The sequence below is a fragment of the Lathamus discolor genome, chromosome 15 (assembly GCF_037157495.1).
Source record: "Lathamus discolor isolate bLatDis1 chromosome 15, bLatDis1.hap1, whole genome shotgun sequence".
Classification (NCBI taxonomy): domain Eukaryota; kingdom Metazoa; phylum Chordata; class Aves; order Psittaciformes; family Psittacidae; genus Lathamus; species Lathamus discolor.
In genome coordinates, this window is record NC_088898.1 from 10,042,067 (window position 1) to 10,060,092 (window position 18,026).

General features: G+C 52.4%; 1 protein-coding gene across 2 annotated transcripts in view; it reads right to left on the reverse strand.

The window, feature by feature from the left end:
* Positions 1–1,052: 1,052 nt before the first annotated feature.
* PNPLA7 (patatin like phospholipase domain containing 7) overlaps positions 1,053–18,026 on the reverse strand; it is a 122,542-nt gene continuing 105,568 nt past the window's right edge. For both annotated transcript variants that reach the window (XM_065695324.1, XM_065695325.1), the window contains exons 32-36: positions 17,673–17,825; positions 13,747–13,854; positions 7,537–7,621; positions 2,969–3,072; positions 1,053–1,840 (exon numbers count right to left, since the gene is read on the reverse strand). In XM_065695324.1, the coding sequence (XP_065551396.1) occupies positions 1,760–1,840; positions 2,969–3,072; positions 7,537–7,621; positions 13,747–13,854; positions 17,673–17,825 (531 nt within the window). In that variant the 3' untranslated portion in view covers positions 1,053–1,759. The remainder of the gene's footprint in view (positions 1,841–2,968; positions 3,073–7,536; positions 7,622–13,746; positions 13,855–17,672; positions 17,826–18,026) is intronic.

Here is an 18,026-nt window from a genome sequence, read left to right on the forward strand (position 1 = left end):
CCTGAGGGGCTCAGAGCTGGCTGCAGCCCCTCAGCAGGATCAGAGCCCGGGACGGTGCCGCTGCTGCAGGAGACGTGCTCGGAGCAGCTCAGCACAGCCATAAGGTGGGCGCTCACCTCTGCTCGCTCCCCGCCTCCCCAGGCTTGTCCCACTGCAGGCACCAGCTCACCCCGTACCCAGCCTCAATGGGAAGGGAAGCGCTCCAGCCCTGCAGCCAGCCTGTGCTGCACGGAACCGCGGCGGCTCCACCTCCGCTGCGAAAGCCGGGTTCGGGTTTGCTTTGTGAGAATTAATTCTTTCCAATAGCAGGGAACGACCTCCCGCAGCTGCAGCCCCCTCTGCGCAACGGCATTCACCAGAACCTGCCTCAGGACCTGCACGCTCTGTGTGACGGCCATGGGCCACTTCCATCGCTTCCGGATGGGCCGGGGGCTGGATGGGCTGGGTCCCTCTGTGAAGACAACGCTGACCTGGGGCTCTGCCACATGAAGCAAGGGCCTCCCTGGGTAAAGGCCGAACACCCCCAGGCACCACAGAGGAAACCCGATGCAGCGCAGGGAGAGGCAAGGCTCTGCCCTGAGAGGAGGTCGAGCAGAGCAGGTCCCGCTCCGCAGCGCTCACAACCACCACAGCCCCCGCTGCTGCCACCAAACACGGTTCTGGCCTCCACGGGGCACAGCCCGGAGGCATCGCTGCGGTGTCTCAGTGCTTGGGCCGGATGACAAACCCCCTCCAGCAGCAGCACCCAGAGCGGGGCTGAGCAGAAGGGCTCACCTAGAGCAAGGCTGAGCCTCATTACGGTGAGCTGCGGCAGTGCCGGACGCGAGACAAGCAGCGAGTGCTGGGACTTGGGAAATGGCCCAGCTCCCGTCAGCCCTGCAGCCCTCGGCAGGGGAGGGCACTGCAGGTGCCCGTGCTTGGCCATCCAAGTGCCTCCTGCTGGAGGCAGGGCATGGAAGCCACGCGTGTTCCTCTGCAGGCCTGACCCGAGCCGCGCTCCCGGTGCTGACCCGTCTCTTTGTGGGACTCAGTGCTCAGAACCACAGAGCCACTTCAATCCAGCAAAAGAACTTTATTTCCCAGGGCAAATACAGCCGGCTGTGATTCCAGAGTTACCTGTGAGTGTCAGCTCCATGACCTGTCAGTGAGCGTCCCGCTCGGCTCGGGGGTACAGGCTCTATAGCTCCTGCTCACATCAATTCATTTCTTAGGTTTATACAAGAGCAGTACACTGAGGCTGGCTGCTGTCAGAGCTGCTCGGGGCTGAGTCACTGAGGAGTCAATTACAGTTACCTGATTGAGACGAAAAACGTGACCTGCAAACCTCTCCCTGTCTCTGGTGCTGCTCCAGCCTTTTCACACATGGATAATATCCCACTTCTGCACATGGTCAGTTAATATCCCGTCATTCTTTGGGCCTTCACAGTAAAAACAGTGACTAGAACATACAGCAGCAGGACTCAAGGCAGCATCGAACTGCACGTCCCCAGCACGCTCCCCCTCTGCTCATCTCAGAGTGATGAACCACCGGCTGCTCCACAGGCACCTGCACAGGCAGCATGGCCCATGTCAGCCACCCTTCACCACAGGGATGGGGCATGATCTGTGCTCAGAGCTGGCAGCTGAATGCCCCAAACCCTGTCTGGTGAAGGACAAAAGCTTAATTTCAACTATAGCAGTGGTTTGGTTTCTTTAGTTAATAAATAAACAGAGCTGCTGGAGGTGGGATGGGAGGTGGCGCCCGGCTCCATCCCGAGCACTACTCCGGCTCTCCCGCGCTGCTCGCCTGGCTGTCTGCACTGGGGAGGCTCCTGCGCTTCCTCAGCTGCATCTCTTCATCCTGAAGGAGGAAAAAGAAAGGGAGCACAAATCCTTTAGCATCCCTTTGAGCTGGATGAGATCTGTGCTCTTCCCATCCACCAACCATCACCCACTGGGGATCAGCCCAACAAACATCGTCTTTGCACCATCCCTCCAGCTCCTCACTCAATACACAGAAGCCACCTCACGTCCTCTCATGGGCACCTTACAGAATCATACAGACTGCTTTGGGTTGGAAGGGACCCTAAAGCTCATCCAGTTCCAACCCCTGCCATGGGCAGGGACACCTTCCACTCTTTAACTTGACAGAGGGGCGCTGGCACAGGGTGCCCAGAGAAGCTGTGGCTGCCCCATCCCTGGCAGTGCTCGAGGCCAGGTTGGACACAGGGGCTTGGAGCAAGCTGCTCCAGTGGAAGGGGTCCCTGCCTGTGGCAGGGGTTGGAGCTGGATGGGCTTTAAGGTCCCCTCACAAACCACTCACGCGCTCCCACTGAGAGGCTGCTCCTGTCCAACCCAAGAGGCAGCTTCACCTGTTAACCCTGCAGGCCACTTGAGCTGGAGTAAGAGCAGCCTCAGCCTCCCGAGCGTTGTTCTCAGGCTGTGCCCATGGTGTGAAGTCTGGCTCACAGGGCAGGTTTCCTCTGGGTGGACCTCAGATGTCCCACAGAACCAACCAACTTGGAAGGGACCTCTGGAAGGTTTAAGACAATGTCCTGGTCTAAGCAGGGTGAACTCTAACACTAGATCTGGCTCTTCAGGGCAGGTTTGGTTTTCAAGTACTTGCAAGGACGGAGTTTCCACCATCTCCCTACACAGCCTCTTGCAGCTCTTGGCCATGCTCACAGGGAAACACCTCCCCTCGTACCCAGTGAGGGTTTCCTTCAGCTCGAGCTGTGTCTGTCACCTCTTGTCATTTTACTGCCCACCTCTGCTGCTGCCTTCCCCACACCCAGCCAGAGCCTCGCTGCAGCTCCTCTCCTCCCAGCTGGAGGAAGCAGCTCTCTCAGCCTCCACTCTCCAGCCCTGACTGACCTCAGGAGCAAAGCCACAGTGCTGCAGGGCCAGGTGCTGCCACACACAGCACCACTGGAGAGGCCTGACCATGGTGAGCGCACGCTTAGTGTCTGCACTGCTTATTTGCTCGTACCGAGTCGGAGTCTTCCTCAGCCTGGTGGCGCGCGAAGTCAATGTAATCATCCTTCTGGATGTCCAGAACTTCCTCCTCGTACTCAGTCTGGTAATCTGACTCATCTGAAGGGGGGAGAGAGAAAAAGCACTGGGTTTAGGCAGTGGAGAGAACTGGGAGGGGAATGGGCACACGGCAAGGTGGCTGCTGGACACCATCAGTGAACTGGGACAGCTCAAACACAGAACCCAGCTCTCCAGCCAGGTCACACAATAAACCATGTCCGCTGTGTGCTGGTGTCCTGGGCCCTGCAGCAACAGCAGTGATGTGTCCATGGTATCCTGGTGGGCACCGGCTGCCCAGCCCAATGGGACACAAGCGCTGGCAGTGGGAGATGCTCCCTGGTGAATGCTCTTCACTGTCTCCCACCCATCACTCCAGACCGGCCCTGCAGCCCTTCACAAGTCAAGCCATGAGCTCCTGATCCAAACTGCCCCGCACATCCCTCACAACTCACTGGAGACAGGGACCTGCAGGCACAGGTGGGCTCTTCCTGGTGCAGAGATGATAATTGCGTGTCTCACAACCCCTGGTCCGCAGGACACAGTGACACTGACAGCCCCTCCCTCCCCACAGGGGACAATCACTGCTCCCTGGTAATCCAGCACATCAGCAGAATTCGGAGTGGCTCAAGAGCTGTGCACACCAAGCGCGGCAGTGAGCAGCAGGACACGACACCAAGTGCAGTCCCCAGCACCAGAGCCTGCTCCCAAGGAACAAAGAGTCAATGTCTCAACTCCACAATCAATCACTGTGGGCACAATACCTCTTCCAGCACCAGGACATCACTTTAGGATCTGCAGAAGGGACAACAGGAGCCTCACAGCCCACAGGGCTGACTCTCCCCATCAACTCAATGCTCAGTGAATGTGCCCATCACTGGCCCCATGCACCACCAGAGACACCAGCAGGTCCCATCCCTATGGACACAGATACAGGATGTGCAAACGGCCACCTTCCTCTTGCACTCCCTGGAAGTGAAGGTGTTAAAGTGGCAGAAAATCCTCTCTGTGACCCTTGCTCCACGAGCTCAAGCGTGCTCTGTGTTGCTGCAGCAATCGCTGGTGCTCAGCCCAACAGTGAGGAGAGTGGCTCGTGTTTAAACCGGATTCTTGATTAAGTATTTCTTTAGGGAACAGTCAATAGCATCTGCTCCGCGCTGAAGACAACGGCACAGTCTGTTCCACAGCGTCGTCTTTAACACGAGAACTACGTCCAACTGCCACAACATGGGCGGGGGGGAACAGTTGGGCTTTTTCTCCACTTTTCAGTTATTTTTCACTGTGGATCAGAGAATTGTTGCCGGTTTGTACTAAACCCACATGGATGAAACCCACCGGAGGACCTGGAAACTCACCTGAGCAGCAACAGGCAGCGCAAACAACAGTGTGAGGTTTACAGCTCCAATAACACCGATTGCCATCAAACCCAAACGCCTTCATTTCCCAAGCACTATTCAGCATTTAACAGGTCTTTACACAGATACCAAAAATCAAGAGGGGGGGGGTCCCTTCTCACACCCTTCACACAGCAGCTCTGGGGGCTGGAAGGGAACGGAGACCAGAAGATGGTCCTGCTGTCCCCAACACCATCTCCCGCTGCCCAGCTCCAGGCACTGCTCTGTTACACCACAAACGCTCCCAGCAGCACCAAGCAGGACCGAGGGCTCGTTGCTCTGCCCCATGCACCAACACCCAAACAGCACAGCTCAGAATCGAGCCCGTGAAGAGGGGGCTCTGCCCCACCACTGCAGGGCAGTGCATGCTCCATGCTGCCAGCAGGAAGGACACAGGCACACTTCTCGCGCCAAAGACCTGCTTTGGGATTCTGCAGCTTCAGCATTTCATAGACGCACACCTCATTTCTGGACACTTGAAGGAAATGGGTGCTGTGCACCTACAGGGTTTTTGTCTCAGGAACACTGAGAGGCTTCAGTGGGAATCAGGGCACCCGGTAGCTCATCACAACCTAAGGTGCACCGGTGCTACTTGATAAAAGTACTGCTAAAGTTCAGAGGGTGACGTAGTGCTGATAACTGTGTCCCCGGGAGGTCGGGGATGCCTCCTGCACTGCAAAACCAGGCAGCTGGCATTAACATTGCTCTTCCCCAGATCTTTTCACCAAGTGCCCGTTGCTGCAGTCGCTCTGCTGCGTGACTGGGTCTGCCCCAGCCCCCATATGCTGCCTCAGCTCACCCTGTGAGACCAGGGGTGATGGGGACAGCCCAAACCATCCACATGAAACCTGCTGTGGGACATCGAGGAGCCTGCACAGCCTTGGTAGCTGGGAAATCCCATTTGGTGGGAGCGTGACCAGGGATGCGGCTGAGCCACCCTTGGAGCAGGGCATCCGTGCTGCCCTGGCCGCTGCTGTACAGAACACAAGGGCAGCCGAACGGAGACACAGAATCCCACTTGAGGGTGCGTCTGGGTGCAGAACGCAGACACAAACACTGCAGTGGCTCACTGCTGCTCACTGGCAGTGCCGGCACCCCAGTCCCAGCACAGGGCTTCATCCCACTTCCCTCTATTCCCCCTCCTGGGGAACTGTCTCCCTTTTGTTTCTCCAGTCATTGCTCTCAGTTTGCTCAAGAGTGGAGAGGAAACTTCAGTGCCCTCTCCCCCAGAGAAGAGACAACTCCTGACCCAGAGGCTCCGCCAGCCTCTGCCCACTGGGGCCTTTCACCCCTTGCTCTGGTGCTTCCCCGTCCATCAGAACATGAACGTTTTCATCTTTCTTCACAATGGAATTACCCACACAACCTCTCCACCCAGCCTGAGCCCTGTGCTGTGAATCAGGACAGGCAGAGCCCTTCCAAATCCCTGCAGTCAGAGGCCTCACTCAGGAAGGGATTTCTACGAGGAAAAAGGTTTCACCCTTTTGGACAGTGCCATGTCACAGCCAGCCTAGGAGCTGGTTACCTACAGGGACACAGCAGTCAGACCATCACCACGAGCAGACAAATGCAGTCACCAGCAGGTACAGGAACCATCTGACAGCCACAAGGCTGTTGTCAGTGGGGGTGTCACCCTCTACCTGAGCTCTCAAGGGACAGGCCGCTTCCCCCAGAGCTCCTGACACCTCATTCTTTACATTGCCTTGGCAAGCCTTTAAAGGGACTTAAACTGTCTGAGAGGCGCTGGCACAGGGTGCCCAGAGAAGCTGTGGCTGCCCCATCCCTGGCAGTGCTCAAGGCCAGGTTGGACACAGGGGCTTGGAGCAAGCTGCTCCAGTGGAAGGGGTCCCTGCCTGTGGCAGGGGTTGGAGCTGGAGGAGCTTTAAGGTCCCTTCCACCACAAACCAGGCTGGGATTCTGTGATCCTTCTGCTCCTCTGGAGTCTGTAAAACCAACAGATTACAGCATCTATGAGGAGCACGTGGCACCTGCCTGTCCCATCCCAGGCAGCCCTGCACAGGCCCTCCTTAGCCCAGAATCTGCCACATCTACTTTCTGAGACACACATCCCTTTGTTACACTGGTGCCCATGGCCTCACCCAGCAGGAAGCAGGTCTTCCTCATGTGGGAGAACGATCAGAACCCGTATCAAGGAGGAAGATCTGTCCCAGTACACTGGTTAAATCTCAGCAGGTCTCAGTGCCTCTGCCTTAAATAATCATGTTACATGAACTCTTCATCTTTATTCACACTGTTTCAACCACATTTGATTAATATTGTCTTCTTAAGGCATATGATTGCAATTAGCATTTCAAATTACCACAGGGACATCTCTACAAACAGCCACAGATGGGAGGACTGCTAACTTTAGATTTCCCTCGGCAAGAACGAGAATCAGGAGGAGGGGACAGACTGTTTATAAAGAGCTCTAGCACTGGAGATTTCAGGCCTGGGAAGCTCTCATCATTCCAGTCAAGTTCCTGTATGGCACAAGGCATGGATAAGGCACAAGGCACTCAGTGTACCTTCATGTAAAGATGCAGGTGCTGTTACCTGTTCCTCAGCAGTTCACTAGGGCTCCCCATAACAGGAGCATACAAAAAGCGTTGGAGCCAGTGAGTCACTCCAGATCCTGCTCATGACAGCAGAGAAAATCCCTTCAGTCCAAGGTTGAAATCAGCCTCCTCCCATGCCAGGACATGGATGCAAGAGTGAAGCCATGACAGGTACACAGGCCAGCACATGGGGGTGAAAACTCTTTTTTGCAGGAGTTGACATGTGTTGCTCCACTCAGATGAGGCAAACTGGAGCAGGGATTGCTCCCACCAGGAAGCTGCACTGGACCACACTGGTAACAGGCTGACAGGGGATGTCTCACCATGGCAAGAACATCTGACTCTGCCTGAGGGGGATGCAGAGGGCCTGGCACACCTCGGGCAGAGGCTCTGGATGAAGCAGGAGGCAGCGCCCTGCTGGCTGTGCTCCGCAGTGCCTGGAGCTGGCAGAGAGCCCTGAACCACCACCGCTTAGAGCCTGAGGCCGTGAAGCAGTCAGAGGTGGCACCCAGGGGGGTGAGCATCCACCCCTGCCCTTCCCAATGCTCCCACAGTGCCGCTGGGATCACCCCACTCACCATCTGCCACCGGTGCCTTCACGGGCTCGATCCGGGACACGATTTCCGCCAGGTCCGTGAAGGAGGTGGTGGGACAGGTCACGTTCTGGAAGACAGTGACAGGGCTTAGGTATGGTAACAAACACACATGGAAATGCAAACAAGTCAGGACTGCATGAACATGATACTGCACAGACAAAGCTCCAGACACACAAATTCTCCAGTTGCCCCCGCAAAAGCCATTACTCATCAGTGAGTAATTCCCGGAACAACTCTCCTGGTGGCAGAGACGGGATTCCCAAGTGCCAACAGTGGGACAGCCTCTAATGGCTCCTTCTCCATCCATGCAACAAGAAGTCTTATTGAAAATTCAGCAAACTATAGACAAGATCATGAAGACAAGAACTGGAGGCACTGGTCCAGGACAGACAGTGCTCATCGGACTTGTTTGTCACCACGAGAGGCACTGGCTGGGCCATGTGCAGCCCAGAGACCTTTTGCCTTCCCTTGGGAGAAGGAGGAGGGCTCAGGTCGGACCCTGCACATGGTCCACCCTGCAGAGATGCTGTGAGAGGCTGCATGGACCAATGGGAGCAGCCGAGCACTGGGGTGAGCAGAACCCACGCAGGGACCCCAGTGAGATGTGGAGCTGGAGGTGCTGCAGTGATGAGCCTGAGGCATGTGCTCCTCCCGCAAGCAGAGATATTTCCCACTTTAATTCCTCCTTTCAACAAACCTTTACTATTCTTACTCTGTCTCACCTGAGCAGTGGGTTCAGTGTTCTCTATTTTGAGAAACTGCTTGCTCCATTTCTCCTCTAAGAAAACACAACTTTGGCATTTAAGACCATTTTGGTCTTCCCATGTGCCATGCCCTGAGCAGCCCTACCTGCCTCTGCAGGGCCAGGGATGAGGTCACAGGATAGAAACCTGCACAACTCTCACCTTTCTATAAACACAGTGATTTTAATTAGTACAACACCAACCCCCACCTCGGAGCAGAGAGATGGGGAACTGCTGGCAGGAACAGGCCTGAGGAGAGGGACTTGGGGGTGTTTGTTGATGAGAAGCTCCCCATAACCCGGCCTCAGTGCGCACTTGAGCCCAGAACCCCCCCATGTGCTAGGCTGCACCCCCAGAACGTGAGCAGCAGCTCAGGGAGGGGATCCTGCCCCTCTGCTGTGTGAAGGGGAGACCCCCCCTGCAGCCCTGATCCAGCTCTGGGGCAGCAGCACAAGAGGGACGTGGAGCTGCTGGAGTGAGGGCAGAGGAGGCCATGGGGATGCTGCGAGGGCTGGAGCAGCTCTGCTCTGGAGCCAGGCTGAGAGAGCTGGGCTGGGGCAGCCTGGAGAAGAGAAGGCTCCTGAAGGGGAGACCTGAGAGCAGCTACAGTGCCTAAAGGGGCTGCAGGAAACCTGGAGAGGGGCTTGGGACAAGGGATGTAGGGACAGGCCAAGGGGAATGGCTTGAACCTGCCCGAGGGGAGACTGAGCTGAGCTCTTAGGCAGAAGCTCTTCCCTGTGAGGGTGCTGAGGCGCTGGCACAGGGTGCCCAGAGAAGCTGTGGCTGCCCCATCCCTGGCAGTGCTCAAGGCCAGGTTGGACACAGGGGCTTGGAGCAAGCTGCTCCAGTGGAAGGGGTCCCTGCCCGGGGCAGGGGTTGGAGCTGGGTGAGCTTTAAGGAACCTTCCAACCCAAACCAGGCTGATTCCTGATTCTATGTCATTGACACCAGGCTGCCAGGAATTGCTGTGACAGTCATTTTTCTAAACACCTAGACCTGCTCATGTGCTTCCAGACAGGGCAGTTTGCTTACACAGGGGTTTTATGAGTAATTCTTCGCTCTTCTGGCAAGAGCACTGACACTATGAATCATGTAGCCCCTGTGGGGGTCACAGCAGAAGCCCATTACAGCTGCGGCATATTGCTCTCAGTTGACCTTTAATCCGTAGCTAACTTTTGATGTGATTTAGTACAACTACAGCAAGGTGTGGATCCAAGACAAACATCTGGTGGGGAGCAGGGCACAGAGAAAAGCCCAGAGGGAATTAAACGTACCTGGATGGAATGAAACAGCAGTAGCTCAGGACACACTTTAGAACATAAAGAAGTCAGGAAGCTCAGTGTGACCATTAAGGGTGAGTCAGGCCAGTCTCATATTGAACATCCAACCTGAATGGTCCCAGTGAGGTGTTTGCAGAACGTTGTTCCCCAGGACCAGGGAAAAAGGCATCTACATCTTCATTTTGTGCCGTAAGACTGAGGGATAAGTGCAAACTATGGCCACCAAGAGACACAGCACCGTGCCAGGCTGTGGTTCTACAAATGTGGACTCTAACCAAGCAGACAAAGAGACTGCACAGAGCACTCAGGCAGACACATGCCTGAGCTGTCCTGGGAGCAGGGAGCAGACAGGGACGAGCTTTGGAGGGGATGGGAGTCCAAAGAGCTACCTGAACAGCCGAACAAATCCTGCGGCCACCATCACCAAAAGGCGATTCAGGAGAACCACTATCAGCTCACGTGGGTAGGAAGCAATCCCAAGTGTGACCATAGCCATGGGAGCATCTGTCACTGTCACACAGATGACCCCCGTGTAGGCCAGCTGGAGGATGAGGCAGCTGCACCCCAAAGTCTCAGCACTGAGACTGGAACCACTCCTGGCAAACCAGGTGCCTTCCCACACTCATCTGATGCTTTGCAAACAGGAATTCAATGTTTAAGCCCGTACTCTTACTACTTTAAAAGACCAAGCCACACTCCATCAGTTAACACCAGGCAAAGAAGTGTCTCAAATTCATTTGAAACCTACTCCAAATCCTTTCTGCTGCAATTTTCTTTTTCCAAGGCTGAAACTATCCTCTTTGGTACCATCTTTATTAAATAAATTAGAGAAGACAGTTCCCATTGTAGTCTGCTGGATTATATTTAACTTTGACTATGAATAACACTTCAATAGACAAAACCTCCCTAAGGAGATCCAATTAACAGCACTGAATTATTCTGTGCTGGGACAGAGTAAGGGCCGTGCAAGTGAAGTTTATGTAAGGTTCCTGTCTCTTGTGTCTTAAGCATTTGCATTTTGGAGACACGATAAAAGGGACTGAATGATGAAAGCAAAGGAAAAGTATCTCAGTGATTAAATACTGGAGGTTTTAGGTAAAAACTCCATGCTTACAACATGGAAACAAGATGATAAGAAACTGCTCAGCTCACTCAGACATTGAACGCGCCGGAAATAGCTGAAGAACTAAAATATATAAAGCATCAAAACCTTTGCTAATGAAAGGCAAGTTAAAAATATCAGCTGTTATCCTGGGAAGACAGCAGAGCTAAAGGACTTAACTGCCTCTAATGGACTACCAAAAAAGAGACAGCCACCCCAGTGGGAGCTGCAGAACTTGCTGTTGAAACTAAAGTCTACTGAAACAAAAGTCAGATGAAAAAAGCAGTGAACACTTTCTGCCTTGGTACCAAGCACACACAGAAATGCAATGACAGGCTACAGCTACAATGAATACGTGACATATTTGATCTCCAGGGCAGGTGAAGGGCCCTTGGGTTTTATAAAGTAGGGTAAACTGTGACAAATGTAAAACATGCTGCTTGATGCATGACTGTAACATCGTGATTCAACTGAAATATCAGCCTGAATTTTTGTATCTCACATAATGGACCATTTTTAAAGAAGTCTTCTTTAAAAGAAGCATTTGTTACAGAAATGAATATGTTTGAGCTTGTTACCAGCTTGTGATAAAAAATACAGGATGAAATTAGAGGCTGAGAGAGCTGGGCTGGTTCAGCTGGAGAAGACAAGGCTCCTTAAAGGGAGACCTGAGAGCAGCTCCAGTGCCTGAAGGGGCTGCAGGAAACCTGGAGAGGGGCTTGGGACAAGGGCCTGTAGGGACAGGCCAAGGGGAATGGCTTGAACCTGCCCGAGGGGAGACTGAGATGAGCTCTTAGGCAGAAGCTCTTCCCTGTGAGGGTGCTGAGGCGCTGGCACAGGGTGCCCAGAGAAGCTGTGGCTGCCCCATCCCTGGCAGTGCTCAAGGCCAGGTTGGACACAGGGGCTTGGAGCAAGCTGCTCCAGTGGAAGGGGTCCCTGCCCGTGGCAGGGGTTGGAGCTGGATGAGCTTTAAGGTCCCTTCCAACCCAAACCATTCTATGATTCTATGAAATAGGAATATGAAAACATTTCTGAGACACAGTTTTCTCTCCCATGACTTCTCCTTACGACTATTAATACACAAAATCAAACACGTACCAGCTTACAATTAGTTTGCACACAAGCTGTCAGTGGCAGGATGGGAACTCAGCTTCTGCGGCTCAGACTAAAGTACCTCTTAGTCCAGGTCATCTTCCCAGTAAGAAATAACAAGTCTGGGGGCTCCTCAGGCTACTTGGATCTCCAACTGGTTTCCCACAAAACTCAGTCCCAGATCCTCCCAGAGCCACTCACCCTGCCAGGCAGCTTGGGTAGGATAAGTCTGATGACAGCAAGTCACCAGCGTTAGTCCCCTTGGCTTCCTTCACACATGGGAGCTGGAGCTGAAGGTGCCATTCATCTTATCCCAATGGAGCCACTTCCACTTCATCAAGTGACTCACACCATACAGAGGTGACAAATGGGTGTCTAAGTGCAATCAGCTCAGATGTGGGTGTCATCTACCTCTCATTGCTGCGCTAATGTCCGTGTATGCAAGCACTGCTCTTCCTCATGCCATCTCACTCCCGGCCAAGTGTTCTACCACCCATCTCTGGAAGAGCTGCAAATCCTCAACGTCATTTTTCACCTCTATTGACTTTCCTTAGTGAAGGCTCACTACAGTTATGATACATTTTGGCAAGCACTGAAAATATTACTGCTCATTTCCCCAGCTGTAGAAGACGATAAAGATGAATTACTGGGTACAACACGAAGCCTTTGTGGCACTTGGGATTTAGATCAGAGGGAATTCAAAGGTGGGTAAGGGTAATATGCCAATATATTACAATATTGTACCCAAGTCCTCAAAAAGGTGATAACTGTTTCATAAAAACAACTGAAACTTCCCCACCAAGAAATTCAGCCAGCTCACTGAGTTAAACCCAACACTAGAGCCCGACCTCAATCCTTCAAATGTAAAACCAGGACGTTTTTATCCCACTTTTGAGTAGATATCTTCATGGGACTAAAACCACACAGCAACACCATGTAGCCTGTAGATTTACCACAATCATAATGTGCCATTAACTGCTCAGATGGCATGAAAGACAGCACCTTGACAGCACTGCAAGGTGCTGCAGAGCCTTGAATGACAGCTCCTCAAAAAGCCTTTTCTAGTAGAGGACTGAGGAAGAAAAGCAACAAAGCAAGAAGTCTACAGCCTTGCAGGGTTTTAGCTCTTGGCTACAACCACATCTCCAGCAAGGGGTTTAAGCCAAGGAAGCATCTGAGAACTATTCGAGTCACATCCTGAAAGCCAACAATGGCCAAGATCAATGCCAGTGATCCCAATTTGTGTCCTCTGTGACAAGGACTGCGGACACACACAGTGAAGAAGTGAAAAGTGGGCATGTAAACATGTACACATCAGTTACACGTATCAGAAAATGCTGGTGACCAGTGAACATCCTGCTTGGTGCTGAGGCACTGGCACAGGGTGCCCAGAGAAGCTGTGGCTGCCCCATCCCTGGCAGTGCTCAAGGCCAGGTTGGACACAGGGGCTTGGAGCAAGCTGCTCCAGTGGAAGGGGTCCCTGCCCGTGGCAGGGGTTAGAGCTGGAGGAGCTTTAAGGCCCCTTCCAACACAAACCAGGCTGGGATTCTATGACTCCTTCAAAGATACCTGTGCTGTGAATGGTTCCAGGTTATAAACCAGGTACGAAGATCCTATTAGAATGAAATAGCAACAGAAGAGCTGCCCTACAGAGTGCAAATCAATTCATGGGGTTTCCAAGACCCCACTGTACTTGCTGAGGTCTGTACAGGCAGACATCAGAGCCTGGGCTGTGGCAAGAGCCCAATCTGGCCACTTGTAGCTGATGGCTGGAGAAGTGCAGGATGTGGTTCAAGGAAAGAAGTTTGAAAAACTGCTATCTTCTCTCTTGCCTCAAATACAAGTTGTAGCTAATACAAGCCTGCTCACAATACAGACTGGAATCCATCAATCATTGTCTTTCATACCCCTGGGCAGTTGCTCTCCAGCACACAATCTGGTGTGAATCAATAGTGCATTAAAACCCAACACTTACATCAGTTTTGGACTTGCGAGTCTCTTGCCTGTCTCTCAGCATCTTGTCAAGGACTCCACTCCTGCACCAGACATTAAATACGGTTTTCCCATGCTGATATCCCACTTCCTGGAAAAAAGAGTCAGGGGAAAAAATTAATAGCTAAAAAAGACATTCTGTCGCATCATCTGCACATTAGAAGGAAATCCAGAGGTTTAACCCAAGGCCAGGATGTACTATTGCTACCTTCCAGCCTCAGCTACATGAGCTGTTCAGCCTAAGAAATAAAGGGACTGATCAAGCAAACAAGGTGCTATTTTAAGTCCAACCACTCTCCTGACCTTTCATGCCACAGGATGCAATGAAAAGTGCTGCCTGACACAACTATTTTTACAGCAGTGGCTTCCAGCAGGCTGCTCACTGAGTAATGCCTTATAAAGAGACCCTCAGGACACGTGTGTCACCACTTCCAGTACTGCTCTTTCTTTGGAAAAGGTAACAACACAAATTAATTTGAGTCTTCTCCCTTCTTAGTTCAAGAAGAGCCAAGAAAAGAAGGTCACCTGGTCCCAAAATCTCTTGTGATAAGTTAAGCCAGGCAGCAAGGAACATGCAAGTGTCAGTTTGCTGGAACAGAAATAATGGCACATGGACATCATCAAACCCACAAAACCCCACATTCCTCTAGTTTAAAAGTATAAACTAACTTGCACTTGGAGCAATAGTGAGTCCAGAGAAGGCCACGGAGATGCAGCGAGGGCTGGAGCAGCTCTGCTCTGGAGCCAGGCTGAGAGAGCTGGGCTGGGGCAGCCTGGAGAAGAGAAGGCTCCTGAAGGGGAGACCTGAGAGCAGCTCCAGTGCCTAAAGGGGCTGCAGAAAACCTGGAGAGGGCCTTGGACAAGGGCCTGTAGGGACAGGCCAAGGGGAATGGCTTTAACCTGCCCGAGGGGAGACTGAGATGAGCCCTTAGGCAGAAGCTCTTCCCTGTGAGGGTGCTGAGGCGCTGGCACAGGGTGTCCGGAGAAGCTGTGGCTGCCCCATCCCTGGCAGTGCTCAAGGCCAGGTTGGACACAGGGGCTTGGAGCAAGCTGCTCCAGTGGAAGGGGTCCCTGCCCGTGGCAGGGATTGGAGCTGGATGAGCTTTAAGGTGTCTCCCAGCACAAACCAGTCTGGGATTCTAATAACATGGCACTGCAGCATTAGCATGGAAACAACTGGAAAAATAAATAGATTGCTCCAGGTTTTATTCTCTTTCTAACAAGACAGCAGAAATGGTGTTGAAAAATCACATCAAAAAGATGGAGCAGCAGGTGACAGGAGTCCTGGATCCTATTTCCAGCTCTACTGCTGGCAGCACACACTATATCTCAGGTTTGCGTGGCAACTCTGAGCGCTGGAAGCAGCCTTGGGTGAGCTGTTGCTACCTCCCCTCTGATTTTTGGACCCAGGTTCAAAGCAGGGGAGGCATGCAGGCTAGAATCCACTTCTTGTCATGTATCACAGCTTCTCAGCTCAGGGTGGATGTCACTGCTCAGGAGGAAATGGACCTGACAGATCTACAGGTGGCTACATCAGATCCAAAATCACCATGAGAACCTGAGCTTTGGGAAAGGAGAGACATGCAGCTGATGTCACTCTAAGCTGATCCAGAAGAGGGGTTTCTACAGGAAAAGGGGACTGCTGCTCTTCTGAACATGATGAATGGCTATATATGGGGCTCACTTCTATTTCATGTGAGATCCAGGTATACAGCTGAAACTAAAATCTCCACTACTTCCTAACCTATAACGATGGAGGAGTGTGGAGATTACCTTTTCCTTTAAGGTCAGCACAGGCTGAAGCTGCCCTGTGGACAAAGGGACAAAGCCCTAACTTTCTCAGCCTATCTTCATACGGGAGGTGCTCCAGTCCCTGATCATCCTCGTGGCCCTCCTCTGGACTTGTTCCAACAGTTCCATGTCCTTCTTATGCTGAGGACACCAGAACTGCACACAGTGCTGCAAGTGGGGTCTCACAAGAGTAGAGGGGCAGGATCACCTCCTTGGACCTGCTGGTCACGCTCCTTTTCATGCAGCCCAGGGTACGGTTTGTTTCTGGGCTACGAGCACACACTGAAGCTGGCTCATGTTCATTTTCTCATCAACCAACACCCCCAAGTCCTTCTCCGCAGGGCCGCTCTGAATCTCTTCTCTGCCCAACCTGTAGCTGTGCCTGAGATTGCTCCAACCCAGGTGTAGGACCTTGCACTTGTCATGGTTAAACTTCATAAGGTTGGCATCAGCCCACCTCACAAGCGTGTCGAGGTCCCTCTGGATGGCATCCCTTCCCTCCAGCGGATCAACTGACCCACACAGCTTGGTGTCATTGGCAAACTTGCTGAGGGCGCACTCAATCCCATGTTTGAGAAGCTGCACTTAAGTTTTACTTCACTGAGAAAAATTTCCCTGGCCTCTTTAAATCTCTTTAATGACACCAAGTTAGACAGAGACAGAACAATAATTTGACACTTCACTATCTGTTACTGTGACGAACTGCTGGACCTGACTGTCAAAACAGCCAGGGCACTCCATCTAGCAAAAGAGGAGCATTTATCAGCCAAGTCTCAGCTCCACTGTTTGCCCAGGAGCTGTGAGACACCAAATATCCTTGAGAAAATATTTATATTGGGGAACTCAGCTGGTGGTTTGGAATAGCTGCTGCTTGGTCCCAGGGACTCCCTCAGATGTGAACGTGCAGGGTTTAACTGTATTACTGGTTTTGGTTAGTATCTGTAAGGCAGTATCAGTATCAAACTTATAGAAGGGAGATTGAGAGGCAGAAGCTCCTCCCTGTGAGGGTGCTGAAGCACTGGCACAGGATGCCCAGAGAAGCTGTGGCTGCCCCATCCCCGGCAGTGCTCAAGGCCAGGTTGGACACAGGGCTTGGAGCAAGCTGCTCCAGTGGAAGGTGCCCCTGCCCGTGGCAGGGGTTGGAACTGGATGAGCTTTAAGGTCCTCTCCAAGCCAAACCATCCCATGATTCTATGATTCTAAATGAGTCTGCAGCCTAATGAGTATTCACAGAATCACAGAATATCAGGTATTGTGCAGTATATACCAGAGTATTGTAGTGTCACTACATCAGTAAAGGAGATGGAGTTAAAGAAAACCGGGTGGGGTCCAGCCTAGGAGAAGAGCAAAGCACTGCAGAAACACCTGAAGATGGAAGAAGCAGGCAGAGGATGAAAAGAGACAGTGAAATAACTTCCTCGACAAGAGACAATGGGCTTCAACTGCTCTCATTACTGCAGCCTGGGCAGAGATGGTTTTGTCACTCAGAGAATTCACTGCACATGTGGGGTCAGTTCTTCCCACGCTGCTTTCTGGTACACAAACAAACAGAACTAAATCCCAGAGATGTGTAACCTGGTAATACCCTTTTTACAACGTCCTTCCACTGACCTTGGTGCCGTTTCCCTGCTATCAGGTGCAGAGAAATTGTGGATGATGTGGTTTATTAATAGAAGTGTTGAAACGTTAACTGAGCCAGATATTTTAGCCGTCCACTTCAGTGATTCACAGCCTCCCGTAGACTACTGCAAATCTTTCATCCAACAACAAGCCACATAATGAAGGGAGAGAAATGACACCATCTGACAAACCCCAACTGCCCGAAGCAGCTCAGACACCCAAGAGCTTTAACCAAGCAGCTTAGCAAGACTTGTGATGAAACAGAATGAAGCAACCCATCCACTCACAGACCATTGCATAATGAAGATTGCCAACCAGGTTCCTGCTGTTAATCCAACCTCACAGCCATGAAATCATTCCCCAGCATTATTTGGCGTCAATTATTCCCTCTGTGCCAACTGACTTGTCTTTGTCTCCATCCGCCTGGGCACTAACGAGCACTGCAGAGCAGCAGAGTTGTGAGGAGCAGCAGCACTGCCTTGCCCAGGATGCACTTACACAGATCTCATCGAACTTGCCGAAGTCCAGCGTGCCATAGCGGTCGATGGGCGGGCGGATGTACTCGCAGTAGTCGCTGTTCTTCACCATCTCCAGCTGCCGCACACAGCACACGTACGCCAGGCGTGTCTGGATCTCGGCCATGTTCAGCACCTGCCAACCAGGCCACACACACCACTCAGAATTCCCACATGGAACATGGTCCCTATTCACGCTGGGGACAAATGAAGTTATCGATCTGTTTGTTTTCTCACAGAAGCCTGATGAAGCCTTCACACATCAGCACCTCCGGCTGTTTCCCAGGCTCCATAACCAACAGAAAAGGAATTGCCTTCAAACATACTGCTGCAGTTC